At 42.3% G+C, this 15,221-nt stretch overlaps 1 protein-coding gene across 1 annotated transcript; it reads right to left on the reverse strand.

The window, feature by feature from the left end:
- Nucleotides 1-10,038: 10,038 nt before the first annotated feature.
- On the reverse strand, nucleotides 10,039-14,027 carry LOC120052375 (serine/threonine-protein kinase pim-3-like). Its single transcript, XM_038999239.1, has 6 exons — nucleotides 13,665-14,027; nucleotides 13,240-13,349; nucleotides 13,078-13,128; nucleotides 12,604-12,967; nucleotides 11,434-11,610; nucleotides 10,039-11,322 (listed from the first exon to the last, which is right to left on the reverse strand). Exons 1-6 carry the CDS (start codon nucleotides 13,747-13,749, stop codon nucleotides 11,132-11,134), a joined length of 978 nt encoding a protein of 325 aa, XP_038855167.1. The 5' UTR covers nucleotides 13,750-14,027; the 3' UTR covers nucleotides 10,039-11,131.
- Between the last annotated feature and the right edge of the window lie 1,194 nt (nucleotides 14,028-15,221).

Here is a 15,221-nt window from a genome sequence, read left to right on the forward strand (position 1 = left end):
GGGTAGGGCAGAGAGATAATTTTCTTTCTTTTCTTACAAGCATGGGGTAGACCAGTACTCTTTTCCACAGTACTTTTCTGTGTGATCTCGGTAACTCTATTTCCAGGCCAATATTGATTCATCTGGTTTTTGTTTAATTGGGAAGGAAGATCTGACAAAATAGGTTTTCCTATTTGAGAACATAATAGGCTCACACAGCAGAAGAATTTGACATGCAAAACCACACCAACCTGGCTTCTCAGTGGGTGCTCACCAGTGGAGGCTGCTGTGGGGAGGATGACGTAATAATGGCTGGAACGGAGCGAATGGAATGGCATCAAACCATGTTTGATGTAGTTGATACCATTCCGCTCCAGCCATTACCACGAGCCCGTCCTCCCTAATTAATGTGCCACCAACCTCCTGTGGTGCTCACTATAGCAGAGATATGACTGTTTTCATAGATTATGACCACTTTTGTTTTTATTTAGACTGCTCTGTGAAACATTCAGTGTGATTTCAATGTTCTTTAAGATGAAATGTAATAACAACATGTTTTTCACTCAACTGCACAACCTGTTTTTCATCAAAACCTTTTGACAAAACAGACAAACTGTGATATACAGAGGCATTAATGAAGGCATTAAAGCACTCATTATATCATGAGAAACAAACCCGTTTTAGTGTTTGATCCCCACTAGTTGGCGCAGTGTTACAGTTCTTAAGGCAGTGTAAGTGAGGTGTGATTGTCTTGAATGGGAGCAATAAATGGTTTGCCAAACACACTTGGCCCCGAGAGTCCAGCCACCTGTAGCTGATATTCCTCTCCAGAACATGTTACTGCAAAAAGCAGTAAAAAAAAACATTAAGCAATAACATTTGACAATGATACATCAGTGCAAACACTCAACTGAAACAAGTGCTCAATATTCTACTACAATTGATTCTACACATCCAAAGTCATTGTCATTGTCTAAATCCCCTGCAGGGGCAGATTGGCCATCTGGCAATTCTGGCAAATGCCAGATGGGCTGAACCATTTTATTTTATTTGGGTGGGCTGGTTGAAATTGACACACACACACACACAAATGTGTATTTTATATAAAAATAAAACAATGAAAAAGGTGACTGGTGGCTCATGGGCCTGTTAAGAGTTTTTTTGTTATTTGTTATTTCTCTGTTATACTTATCTATAATGGGCCTTTGGCTGATCAGTCACAGTTGCCATGCCCTAGCTCAAGACCAAACATTTTAAAAGTAGGCTACATAAAAGTAGACTAAAATTTCAATCTCAATCAAAATGCAACAGCTGTTTAGCGTATTGGTTGGCTGCCTTTAGAACCATGCGGAGCATCACTCGGAGAGAAATCATTCATTAAAATCATTCAAAATACTACACCAGAGAGCATGATTTGGCCACAGAGGATCATTAGCTTCTTTTAATAATGAGCTGTGGATTGTCTTAAGCTCGCAATTTGGGCTACGCGTGCGGCAAATAGCTGATTGTTGAGTTGCAGTGGTCAGTGAAAATCAGTTAAATAAGCCTATCGCGATATTTCAAAATACTACAATCATAGGAAATCCCCGGTGAGTGCGTTCATATTCACTGTCTTTATCATTGGATCAGTACCACTGTCTTGGATCAGTACCACTGGAACGTTTTTTTCTCCTCCAGGCTAGATGGGCGTCATATTGTACAATTTGTGTTTCCCCTTTTCATAAGCCTAGATTAGATGGTTGCATTCAAGACAAGCTTGTTTTTACTGATCAGTTTGTCAGTGTTAGCTGAGTAGGCTACTATTTTTGTTGTATTAAAATATATGTTGCTTATGTCTCCAGTCATATAAAGTGTAGTAGAATTGCATGAAATGTGTTTATAAAAGACCACATTTTTCACAGTGCTAAGAAAGGAGAAAAAACATCTCTGATTAGGCCAGGGCCGAACTACCGCATTTGGGCTCCATAGCTTTAACTTCCCACCACTGATGGGCCGGCCTGGTTTTCTGACAGGCTGAGCTGAAGTCATGCAAACTCACATTCAAAGTCAAATTCGGCATCAGCAAAGAGACCTGCTTCGATGCTGTCATCATGGATCGTAAAATAATGGAAACGGTGCCTATAAACATAGAAAGAGCATATTCTGTATTGTCAGATCACTCAAAAAAAAATGTGGCCAGATAAAAGCATGATTTGGTCAAATGGTAAAGTGCATTATCAAATCAAATCAAATTGTATTTGTCACATGCGCCGAATACAACAGGTGTAGGTAGACCTTACAGTGAAATGCTTACTTACAAGCCCTTAACCAACAATGCAGTTTTAAGAAAATACATACAAAAAAGTAAGAGATAAGAATAACAAATAACAATAGCGTGGCTATATACAGGGGGTACCGGTACAGAGTCGATGTGCAGGGGCACCGGTGTCGAGGTAATTGAGGTAATATGTACATGTAGGTAGAGTTATTAAAGTGACTATGCATAGATAATAAACAGAGAGTAGCAGCAGCGTAGAAGGGGGGGGCAATGCAAATAGTCTGGGTAGCCATTTAATTAGCTGTTCAGAAGTCTTATGGCTTGGGGTAGAAGCTGTTTAGAAGCCTCTTGAACCTAGACTTGGCGCTCCGGTACTGCTTGCCATGCGGTAAAAGAGAGAACAGTCTATGACTAGGGTGGCTGGAGTCTTTGACAATTTTTAGGGCCTTCCTCTGACACCGCCTGGTATAGAGGTCCTGGATAGCAGGAAGCTTGGCCCCGGTGATGCACTGGGCCGTACGCACTACCCTCTGTAGTACCTTGTGGTCGGAGGCCGAGCAGTTGCCATACCAGGCAGTGATGCAACCAGTCAGGATGCTCTCGATGGTGCAGCTGTAAAACATTTTGAGGATCTGAGGACCCTTGCCAAATCTTTTCCGTCTCCTGAGAAGAAATAGGTTTTGTCGTGCCTTCTTCACGACTGTCTTGGTGTGCTTGGACCATGTTAGTTTTTTGGTGATGTGGACACCAAGGAACTTGAAGCTCTCAACCTGCTCCACTACAGCCCCGTCGATGAGAATGGGGGTGTGCTCAGTCCTCCTTTTCCTGTAGTCCACAATCATCTCCTTTGTTTTGATCACATTGAGGGAGAGGTTGTTGTCCTTGCACCACATGGTCAGGTCCTCATGTAATCAAAGTGTCTGCCCTGTACTTGTGCCGTCGCTGGGACCTGCTGCTGTGATGAGCGTGCCACTCTCCTCTCCCCCGTGCGCTCAAGGGGAAAAAAGGCACTCTGATCATATAACATTTAAAATGCAATTGCACAAAAAAATACCCCTTTTTAAGCTTTGTTACTTTTTACTTCTCAACTCTCACTATTTAGCTCAATATCAACTATTTTACAACCAAGGTTATATTATATTGCTTTGCGATATGGAGCCAAATGTGCACCGGCCATTGCGAGGGCATAGCCCTATAGGTCTCATGGGTAGTAGCCTACAACTGCAAAGTTTCTTTAGGACATTACATTTACTGTCGGATGAATACATGTCTACTAGCAGTGGGTATTATATTTAGAGTTATCTACTTAATAACTCTAAATATTCCTCAAGTGTTGAAACACAAATTAATTAGCCTATGATATTAGTTAGTGCACATAAAGAGATGTATGTAATTCATCTCTATTGAACAAAAATAATAATCTGAGTCTTATTTTAATAGTATAATATAGCTACTATAGTCAAACTATAGTCATAATTCATGAAATGGATTATGTTGCACATCAACATTTCTTGAATAACTCAGTAGTTTATTTATACTTTTTAATAAAGCACTATGAATGACTTTATAAGATGATTGCTCATGATTTGGTCGGGGGCTGATGTCACCAACTGTGAAGGTTAGTGGCACCAGCGACACCAGGGGAACGTCTTACTCTGGAGCCATGTATTAGTAATTAACACTTGTGTACAGTAGGTGTTGATTCAGGCGAACAGGCACTAATTTAAAAAATTGCCAAGTTGTTAGCTTGGCTTTTATAACCTGTAAGGCTTAAGCAGACAGGCAGACCGACAGACAGAGTGACAGCAGAGAGGATGCTGAGACAGATAGACAGCACAAAAGTGAGGCAGACAAAATGGCTAGAGCAGAGGTCCAGTTCTAGTGGTGAGTTGGATCTCCAGTGGTGTTTAAATTGTGTATTTGTTTCAAACATGAACTGGTTATAGAAGAGGGGACCATGTCTCGCCAGTCACTGGTACATAAATTGTTGAGAAACGTTGTACTGTCCTTGCAATGTTATGTATCAGCACTACTGCCTGTGTCTAAGTAGGGTGTGGTGTGTAGGGTCAGGTTGTATGTGTGAGGATGGGTGTGTGTGTATGGCTGATGGCCCACCGCGCAGTGATGTGGGCTGGTGTGGATAAAATGCCAGGGCTGAATTCTTGTCCTAGTCCTCCCCTGTTCCCAGGTCTACTCTAAATGCATGACTGAATGCCTGCCCGAACTGGTGAGAAGGTTTTTTGGATGAAATGCTGCCTGCCAAGTTCTTGTTCTTGGCCATGGATTAATTTACGCATGTAATGTAGTGGGTGTCTTTGGCACTTTGGACCCACTTACTATCCCCCCTCTGCCCACACACACACACACACACACACACACACACACACACACACACACACACACACACACACACACACACACACACACACACACACACACACACACACACAAACAAAAAGACAGGAGGAAATGAAAATTCCATTCTTTCCAAATTGATGTTATGCAACCATTCTTGTGTGCTGAAATCTCTAGAACAATTAAACAAAAAAGAGGACGAGCGATGGTTAGGTTTAGGTTTAGTGTTAGAGAACCAGTGATGGCTAGTTACGGTTAGGGTTAGAGAACCAATGATGGCTAGTTAGGGTTAGAGAACCAGTGATGGCTAGTTAGGGTTAGAGAACCAGTGATCCCTTTAGTTAGGGTTAGAGAAGCAGTGAGGTATGAGTTTTTTGGTTAGTGCACCATTTGTAGACTACATTGATGGACATTTCTACTGGGTCTTGCAGGGTTTGGGTCCACCTTCTCTCTTGTTCATTACATTTCTACTGGGTCTTGCAGGGTTTGGGTCCACCTTCTCTCTTGTTCATTACATTTCTACTGGGTCTTGCAGGGTTTGGGTCCACCTTCTCTCTTGTTCATTACATTTCTACTGGGTCTTGCAGGGTTTGGGTCCACCTTCTCTCTTGTTCATTACATTTCTACTGGGTCTTGCAGGGTTTGGGTCCACCCTCTCTCTTGTTCATTCAACTTCTCCTTGCTTATACACATGAACAGAACAAGGATTGGTCCAAAGTAAACATGACTAAAAGGATCCTAGAATCCCATGTTCAATGTCAACGTGTTGAGATGATGACATACCGACGAGGCAAATCACAAGCCTAGTGATGACGGGTAGAGACCAGTTTTTATTGATAGAGATTGACTCAAGGCTGTGGCCTCTTACACAGCTTGGAAACCGAAATCCAGGTTGGGTGTATTACTCATTGATGCTAAAACATCACTGCACTGAAGGCTGAGGATGACTCACAGTTTCCAGCCTGTTTCCAAAACAGAGCATAAAGCAAAACAATGATGAGATCACCTCTCTTTGACCATGCTTTTAAGGTCAATACACTTCTGTTTTATGCCCATTGAACCTTCTCCTTAGACTTTGCAACACACACACACAAACACACGTATCACAAACAGCCTGATATACTGTATCTGCTGGACAGTGACTGTTGGTGGACCATGACAGAGAAGATGCTGGCTCTACTGATCTCAAGAAATGAGGAAGAATGGTAGTCACCTGCTCAGGGTGACACCGCACTTTTTATACCCACATGGTGCCTCCTAATGCCACAGAAATAAACACTAGCATCAGCTCTGGCTGTATTCCTATTCATGAAATCTAACCAAGGATATAAATCCAGATTAGGAACAGAGTGCTGGAGAGAACACAGAATTATCATGAGTCACTAGAAATATCAAATCAAATGTTACTTGTCACATACGCCAAATAAAACAGGTGTAGACTTTACCGTGAAATGCTTACTTACAAGCACTTTCCGAACAACGGAGAGTTAAAAAGTATGAATAAAAAATGTGCTAATAAACAGAGTAGCAGCAGTGTGTGTGTGTTGGAGTGTCAGTGTAGTATGTGTGGGTAAAGTCAAAGAGCCCGTGCAAGAATGTCAGTGGAAAAAAAAAGGGGGGTCAATGCAAATAGTCTGGGTAGCCATTTGATTAACTGTTCAGCAGTCTTATGGCTTCGGGGAAGAAGCTGGTCAGGAGCCTTTTGGTCCCAGATTTGGCACTCCGGTACCACCTGCTGTGCGGTAGCAGACAGCACAGTCTATGACCTGGGTGGCTGGAGTCTTTGACATTTTTTAGGGCCTTCTCTGACACCGCCTGGTATAGAGGTCCTGGATGGCAGGGAACTCAGCCCCAGTGATGTACTGGACCGTGCGCACCATCCTCTGTAGTGCCTTGCAGTCGGATGCCAAGTAGTTGCCATACCAAGCGCTGATGCAGCCAGTCAGCATGCTCTCGATGGTGCAGCTGTATAACTTCTTGAGGATCTGAGTGCCCATGCCAAATATTTTCAGCCTTCTGAGGTGGAAGAGGTGTTGTTGTGCCCTCTTCACGACTGTGTTGGTATGTTTGGACCATGATAGGTCCTTAGTGATGTGGACACCAAAGAACTTGAAGCTTTCGACCCACTCCACTACAGCCCCGGTCGATGTGAATGAGGGTGTGCATTCACATCAGCTCATTTGTCTTGCTGACGATGAGGGATAGGTTGTTGTCCTGGCACCACACTGCTAGGTCTCTGACCTCATCCCTGTAGGCCCTCTCATCAAAGTCGGTAATCAGGCCTACCACCACTGTGTCGTTGGCAAACTTAATGATGGTGTTGGAGTCGTAAACGGACACGCAGTCGTGGGTGAACAGGGAGTACAGGTGGGGACTAAGCACACACCCCTCCGCGGCCCCTGTGTTGAGGGTCAGTGTGGCGTATGTGTTGTTACCTACCCATACCACCTGGGGAGCGGTCCGTCAGGAAGTCCAGGATCCAGTTGCAGAGGGAGGTCTTTAATCCCAGGGTCCATAACTTAGTGATGAGCTTTGGAGGTCACTATGATGTTTAACACTGAGCTGTAGTCAATGAACAGCATTGTCCTGGTGGGTAAGGGCAGTTTGGAGTGCAAATTGGAGTGGGATCAGGATGTCTGGGATGATGGTGTTGATGTGAGCCATGACCAGCTTTTCAAAGCATTGCATGGCTACAGATGTGAGTGCAACAGTGCGATAGTTATTTAGACAGGTTACCTTGGCGTTCTTGGGCACTGGGACTATGGTGGTCTACTTGAAACATGTAGGTATTACAGACTGGGTCAGGGAGAGATTGAAAATATCAGTGGACATTAGATAGTCAATTGAATGATTTGAGGTCATTGGAATATGCTATGATAACGGTACTGCATGCCAACACAAGTTATGGTGAAGGATCCTTTTTTTTTCTCAAGACATTTACATATTGTGACATGACTAAATTACTGGACAGAGTTTGTTCTGCCTGGTTTGAAGGGTGATATTTGGGACATTGAGATGGGGACATTGTGTTTATGTGTCAGTGAGCTGTGTTGTGAGCTGGCTGACAGTTCCGGATAGCCATGCAAAAACATCTCCGCAATAACAGGAAGCAAGGAGACAGCTTTGGAAAAGACAACCCATTTGTGTTGAATTAAAGGCAATTACATAGTGCTGATTGATCTGTTGCTCAAGGTATATGCCTTGATGTAATTTATTTAGTCATCAATATGCTTCTGAAGTGTTCTGTTCTCTTTCAATTCTTGCCGGCCTTGAGTCAGTTTGCACCCACTCACAACACCCTCGTAGCATTCTTGTGGAATGCGCTGTCCATCATCAACAGGCTCTCTATATGGCAGGACCAGCTTTTCCCCACTTCCTCAGAGGTCTGGGCCTTGTGGCGTCATGTGACATCAGACCCTTCTAAACATGACATAGATTGCTTGTTTCTTTGGAACAAAAAAAAAATCATAGAATGTGTAATGTATGTCAATAATACGACAGTATACTTCATTCCCTGTATGCTACACATTATTATATCAAATTGTGTGTATTAATGTATTATTAAGTAATTCCCCTATAGATACTCTGGAATAATGGTAATATTTTATGTTGGTGTTTTGAGCTGCAGGAATGCCCATGCAAGTTGAGGCAGACACTACCCTCATGATGACATGATGGTTGCTTAGCTATGATCAGCTGTCTTAGTCCTTAGAAAGGAATTATGCCCTGAGGAGGTCCTGATTGATCATATGGAGAGGGAATGATAGGATGTTTCTCCTTCACTGATTCGCAAATGCCTCCCCTTATTGAATGCATCACTAGACATGGTTATGACTGATTTTGACAACTGTCATTTCATGCTTCTGATGGTGTGACTGTGGCTATTATTACACATGGTTAAACTTGTTAACTACATCTGAGGATCAAAAATCCATAAAACTCTATAATCACCTAGTTTATTTTAGTGTTGATTGGTCATTGAATAGGCCTTAGTGACATTCTTTGCTAAAGAAAAAACGTGCTGAAAAAAGACAAGCAAGGCACTGTTTGCTAACTTAAGCTTTACAAGGGCTTGATTTTCTGGGTGTGTTAATGTTTGCCTATAGCATATAGACGGAAGGCCTCTTGATGAAGCTGTGGGACATTTACATGTCAGGGCAGAGAGACAATGCCCTATTACCCAAGGCACTCAGCAGACTTGCCTAATTAAATAAAGGTTAAATAAAATAAATATAGACACAGTTGTCAACCCACATATGGGGGGAATGCTACATTGGGCTGCTTATATACATTGTGTTTAACGTTAGAAACTTTTTTCCCCAGAGAGAAAACCATTCCTGGTTTAGCATCCAACTAAGCAATAATAATAAATAATATATGCCCTTTAGCAGACGCTTTTATCCAAAGTGATTTCCAGTCATCTGCTCATACATTTTACGTATAGGTGGTCCCAGGAATCAAAACCCACTACCCTGGCATTACAAGCACCATGCTCTACCAACTGAGCTACAGAAGATGTATCAGCAAGGTGATTCACCTAAACTCAGGTTACCCAGTTGACATGTTGATTGACAAATGCTTCTTGTTCGGAGCTCACGCCCAAGAATAAAACAAGGCATCTATTCTCCGCTGGAGCTGAAACCTGAGCATTGGTTACTTTTAATTTTAATTTGTAACCTTTATTTAACTAGGAGAGTCAGTAAAGAACAAACTCTTATTTACAATGATGGCCTACACCGCACTAGCGGTTCTGGGGGGGGGGGGGGGCAGTGCCCCTGTGACAACAATTTTGGACCCCCTTGTGGCCCCCCTAAATGTGGAGTATGAAATAATTTTACAGGACAAATTTTTGCTATCGTTCTTGTTTTACATCCATTAGTAATGTAACTGGTCCCTCTAACAGTACAACTGGCCCCAGCTTGGCCCGCCCAGTTGAAATGGTCTAGAACCGCCACTGCTACACCGGCCAAACTCATACAACGCTGGGCCAATTGTGCGACGCCCTATAGGGCTCCCAATCACAGCCGGTTGTGAAACAGTCTGGATTTGAACCAGGTTGTCTGTAGTGATGCCTCTAGCACTGAGCTGCAGTGTCTTAGACCACTGCACCACCTGGGAGCCCATAACAGGAAGCATCACTGAACCACTTCTGCCATAGGGGGCAGCATCAGATCACTGGGACATTTGGTGTCAATGCTATTCCTGGGATCTTGTGACTCAGATGTTAGTCATTCTTGTAGTCAGTGCTTCATCATATGAAAATGACTCATAGATCACAATACTCAAGAGTATGATTGCTGTGCATGTGGTAGCAGGAAAATGGCTATGACCAGCTAACATTATTCCAAAACATGAGTATGGGCTCATGTCATTGTGATGAGCATTGTTTGGAGAGTAGTTTATGTATGACTAGTCAAACTTCACAACACAGACCTCATACAAAGTCATTAATATACAAAAGGTTTATTTGAAATTTTGGTATGAAAAATAATCTCCCACCATTACTTCACCCATTTGAATTTGAACTCACATTTCAGTCTCATTGAAGGGATTAATGAGATTTAAAATTGAATCAACCACAAGTTCATTTGTTTTCATATTTTTCAATAGATAACCAATACAGAACAATTGTGATATTTTCTAAATGAGAAATTACCGGAATGCAAAAAAGGCCATGTAGAATTTTATTTCTGGGATTTCCATGAATTGATCAAATAAATAAATAGCCACAGTGTGGAATGTCTAGTACAAATAAATAATTTTACATGGGAGAATGTACATAAATATACATACTAATAGTAAGAAGAAAAGAAAGTCGATGAATATTGCATTGATTGTGCATTTCACACACAGGTCCCAGCCAAGCCCGGGTGCTGTGTAGTGTCAGCAGAGATGGGGTACAGAAACGCAAGTGTATGAAACCCTACGAAGCCATTGAGAGAGGTTTTGATGCTTTCAGTACACATTCAGAGAAACAGATAATAAACCCCATTTCCACACAGCTGTGCAGGCATTTACAGTGAAAGAGCAGCAGAAAGTTTGTGTTGTGGATGAGTGTGCGTTTCAAGTATTCCACCATGTCGGTGGGCGGGATCCTGCGTCACATGGTCCTGTCATGGGATTGGCTCTTAGCGAGACGGGGTTACTCTGGTTAGGTATTTCTCAAGCAACAGACAACCCAACACAAGATTCATATGACTACAGCCACACCAAAGCAGCAAAAAAATAAAGGCACTCCAAATCAACGAAAATACAAAAACAGAGTTCATACTCTATAAGAGCAGCCAGGAGATCTGATATAAGGGGGTTACAGAACATGAACCAGCTAAAATTAAATCTTGAAATAAAAGAATGCTGGTCAAACCACCCAAGTGACAAGTTCCCAGGTGAGGAAACATTTCCTCAAAACAACAATGACAGAGTTAGAGGGAAAACCTTAAATTATAGTTGCCAACGAAAAGTCCTGTTAACTCGCTCTATTCGAGACTGAGGACCCACAAGTCTGCAAAAATGTCCCCTTCACACAACAAGGTTGCCCAATCAGAGGCTCTCTTTGCTTGAGTTTGTGCTTGATGAGGAGTCAGGGATAATTGCATGCAGGGTGATGTCACAACCCTCTGTTTTTGAGTCGTCGATTGGGACACGCATCCACTGGTGGTCAAAGATCTGCTCCAGTGTGGGTCTGTCAGAGGGCCTGAGGCAGAGGCACAACTTGATCAGTTGCTGACACTCTGGAGAGAGAGAAGGAGAGGTTTAACACCTGAAACCCACTGGAGAGGACCAACACAGGCAGGCAGGTTGACAGCCATAAGCTGTAAATTAAAGGATAGAGTGAGACGTACCAGTAGATACTTTCCTCCTGAAGAACAGGCATCCCCCGAGGATCTCCTCGTCTTGTTCAAAGGGGATGTCGCCACACACCATGTCATACAGCAGCACGCCAAGTGACCAAACCGTTGCAGACCGCCCGTGATACCTATGGAATCGGATCCACTCTGGCGGACTGTATACCCTCGTGCCTGAAAAGGGGGGAAAATACAAATACAATTTAACATTTCAGAAAGTGGTACTAATATTTGAACCTAAAACTGAAAGACATAGGCCGACAGTGCACTTGTGTGTCATAAACTCACCCTTGGATGTGAACCAGACTGCAACACCATAAAGGAGCTCTGTCAGCTGACAGCCCTTGGGAAGATCTCAATTGCATATGCCTCATCTCCTTCTCAAAACCCATTGGATGAGAAAGCCAGAGGTCCCGCCCCCCTGACCTTCTCCTCCAATGGGGTTGAGAAGGAGAGAGGATGGGAGTGGAGAGAGGACTCGGAGTATGCAATTGAGAGCTTCCCATAGAAAAACCACCAGCACGCCCCCCCCCCCCCCCCCCAGTGCCTACACTGTCTGCAAATACAGACCAGAAAATAATAGGGGGAAGAATAAATACTGTACTATAGCATCCTACACTTCCACCCCATAACAAATAACCCCTTTCCTCCTTAGTGTGACCCCGCAAGGTCTCTAGTAACTTGGACACCAAACAAAAACTGGAATGCGTGATGTGGGCCTTCAGGTGCATCCAAGACTCAGGTTTCACAACAAACAGATGTTACATGGCAGCTGGCCATTTTTAAAACAGTCAATCATTAAAAAAGTGCAACAATGTTTATATTCCCATTCTATGAATCTACAGGCAATGTTACACATTGTTATTAACATTTAGTTTAACAAAGTATGAAATTCAATTGAACTAGGATTTACAATAGATATGTCCATAGCCTTACAAAAAAAGATACGGGACCATTAACGTTAAAATGTGGCCTCAATAGACGGATAGGCTATAAGCAAGGTGTGAGAAAAAGCTGCATCACTATACAGGTTGCTTTGGATGTGAATTAAGGTAATTCCAATGGCCTATATTCGTCAAATGACTACATTATCCGCCAGCGGGGGAAACAAAGTAGCCTGTATGTGTTAAACTGCAGCAAGTCGAGGAACACACGTCATGGACCTACCGTCAAAGTCTGTATAAACGGTGTCCTTGAGAATCGCCCCCGAACCAAAGTCAATGAGCTTGAGTTCTCCGCTACGTAGATCCACGAGCAGGTTCTCATCTTTGATGTCCCTATGGACCACTCCACAATTGTAGCAATGTCGTACCGCTTCCAAGACCTGACGGAAAAATCCACGCGCTGTGTCTTCCTCCAAAGCCCCTTTCTCGGTTATATAGTCAAACAAATCCTTGACAGTCTCCGGTCGTTCCATGATTATTAACCAGCCATCGGGTCGCTCGTACCAATCAATCAGCTTTATAACGCCTCGGAAAGTGGTTCCCACCTTTTTCAAGAGCAGAATCTCCAGAGGCACCAATGAACCATTCTTTAAAATGAAACAATAGTATATGGTTACAATGTAAACCCAAACAATTTGCAGGAATAACCTAAAATAAATAGCACATACTACAAAAACGTGTAGGCTATAATACTTACAAGGGTACCCCATTCCGTAACTCTCTCTTTAGCTACATGTTTTACAGCAACCTGAAATAGAAAAGGAATAGTGATCATGAGAACCGCATCAGTGTGGTCGCAGCGAACATTGCTGCCATGTGGTGCGATCAAAACAAAGCAGTTTAAAAATGTTCCAATTACCGGCAAACAGTCTGAAATCCTACTACCGGCGTAGACCGTACCGAATCCCCCGCTTCCTAGTACAGATCCCACTTGGTATATTTTATCGAATGGCTCCTTCTCCACCTTCACTGTTAATTAAATTAAAAGAGAAAAAAATGTAGTTGCAATCTCAAACAACCTTCAGGCACAAAATGCGCTCCAGCACGAGGGTTTCAAAATGGCTCCAGATTTAAGGTCAGACTTGCCGGCAAATCCTCCAATGCCTGACATATCAAATATTCACAAAACTATATTGGAAAACATTCCATGTAATAGCCTACATTAATAGCTACCACTAATGCCCAATTATTGACGCAGTCGGTTCATATCACGTGGGTCCAACTGAGCTGTAACGTTATAGGAAATAACCTAATATCACATAATTACGTAGGGAAATCCCATACCTTGCTGAAGCTGTATTTTCACTGGCAAATCCATGTTGGACGTGCTGCAAATATGTGAAAATGAGCCAAATTTGGACAGTAACATTATTACTCGTCCCCAAAAATAAACTCCAAATTCAGGTTCTGAAAATGATGTCCAATTGAGCACGAGGACACCGAAATGCCAAAGATAAAACGCAGATCAGTCTTTAATTTCACAGCGAGAATAACGTTGAAAAGTAGTATTCCAACAAATAATATGTTGTTCTTCCCTTCAGATCAAAATCCAGAAAATGCTTCCTTCTGCGCACATGTGTTATTGTGAGCGTTAAAAAGTACCAGTCGGCCACTTCGAGATGTGCCCGATGATTCTCCCCGCGCACTCTGTAATCTCTGGCTGTAACGAGGTCGAAGCTACTCTTTAAAACCAATATTATTACACGTAAAGGGAGTAGCGTAGATCCCTCCGCCTCCTTGTTTTTTCTTCAAATTAGAGTATTAATTTATCCGATTTCAAAGACCTCACGATTGTTTCAACAAATCTAAACCTTGATGAGTTGACAAATATAGACTCAAACTCAATTCTAAAATGTATTTAAAAGACATGCACTATTTTCATGTAGTAAGCCCATGAGACGCCCAAGGATCTTGTGACTGAGTAGTGCATTGTTCCATGAGAAATGGTTCATTCTATCCGGGTTCCTTGGGACCTTCCTTGGGACGTTCCCTACCCTAAATCCTACCCTAAACCTTAACCATAACCCCTTTACCTAACCCTAACCTTAACCATTATCGTAACCATTTTACATTTCAACTTCATTGTGGTAAGGAAATCGAGGACTGATTTGTGTCCAGTCCAATTGAGCCAATCCTATTTCCGGCACAGAAACCATAATATGTTGGTGACCAAGAATAGAATAAACAGGAATATTAATTTAACTGCAGGCATATGTGGCGGGAATGTATTTTCCCCACCTTCCCACTTGAACTTTGGAAATAGATCATAATAAAGCATATGTAAAGTTAATTAGTAGATGTATTTTCCATTTTCCATGGCATTAATTCAATTGTCCATCATAATGTCCTCTTTCCCTAAAATGTTGATACTGTAAGAAGAAAATCCCTAACAGGATTGTATTGCTTCAGTCAGTCAGTGGTGCAAAGTACTTAAGTAAAAATACTGTAAAGTACTACTCAAGTAGTTTTATTGTGGTATCTGTACTTTACTATTTCTATTTTTGACAACTTTTACTTCACTACATTCCTAAAGAAAATCATTTACTTTTTACTCCATACATTTTCCCTGACAACCAAAACTCGTTACATTTCCAATGCTTAGCAGTACAGGAAAATGGTCCAATTCCCGCACTTATCAAGAGAACAATCCTGGTCATCCCTACTTCCTCTGATCTGGTGGACTCACTGAACACAAATGCTTGATTTGTAAATTATGTCTGAGTGTTGGAGAGTCCCCCTGGCTACCGATAAATAAAAATTGTGCCGTCTGGTTTGCTTCATATAGGTCATTTGAAATGATTTGTACTTGTACTTTTTATACTTAAGTATATTTGAGCAATT

Source organism: Salvelinus namaycush, chromosome 8 (assembly GCF_016432855.1).
Source record: "Salvelinus namaycush isolate Seneca chromosome 8, SaNama_1.0, whole genome shotgun sequence".
Lineage (NCBI taxonomy): Eukaryota > Metazoa > Chordata > Actinopteri > Salmoniformes > Salmonidae > Salvelinus > Salvelinus namaycush.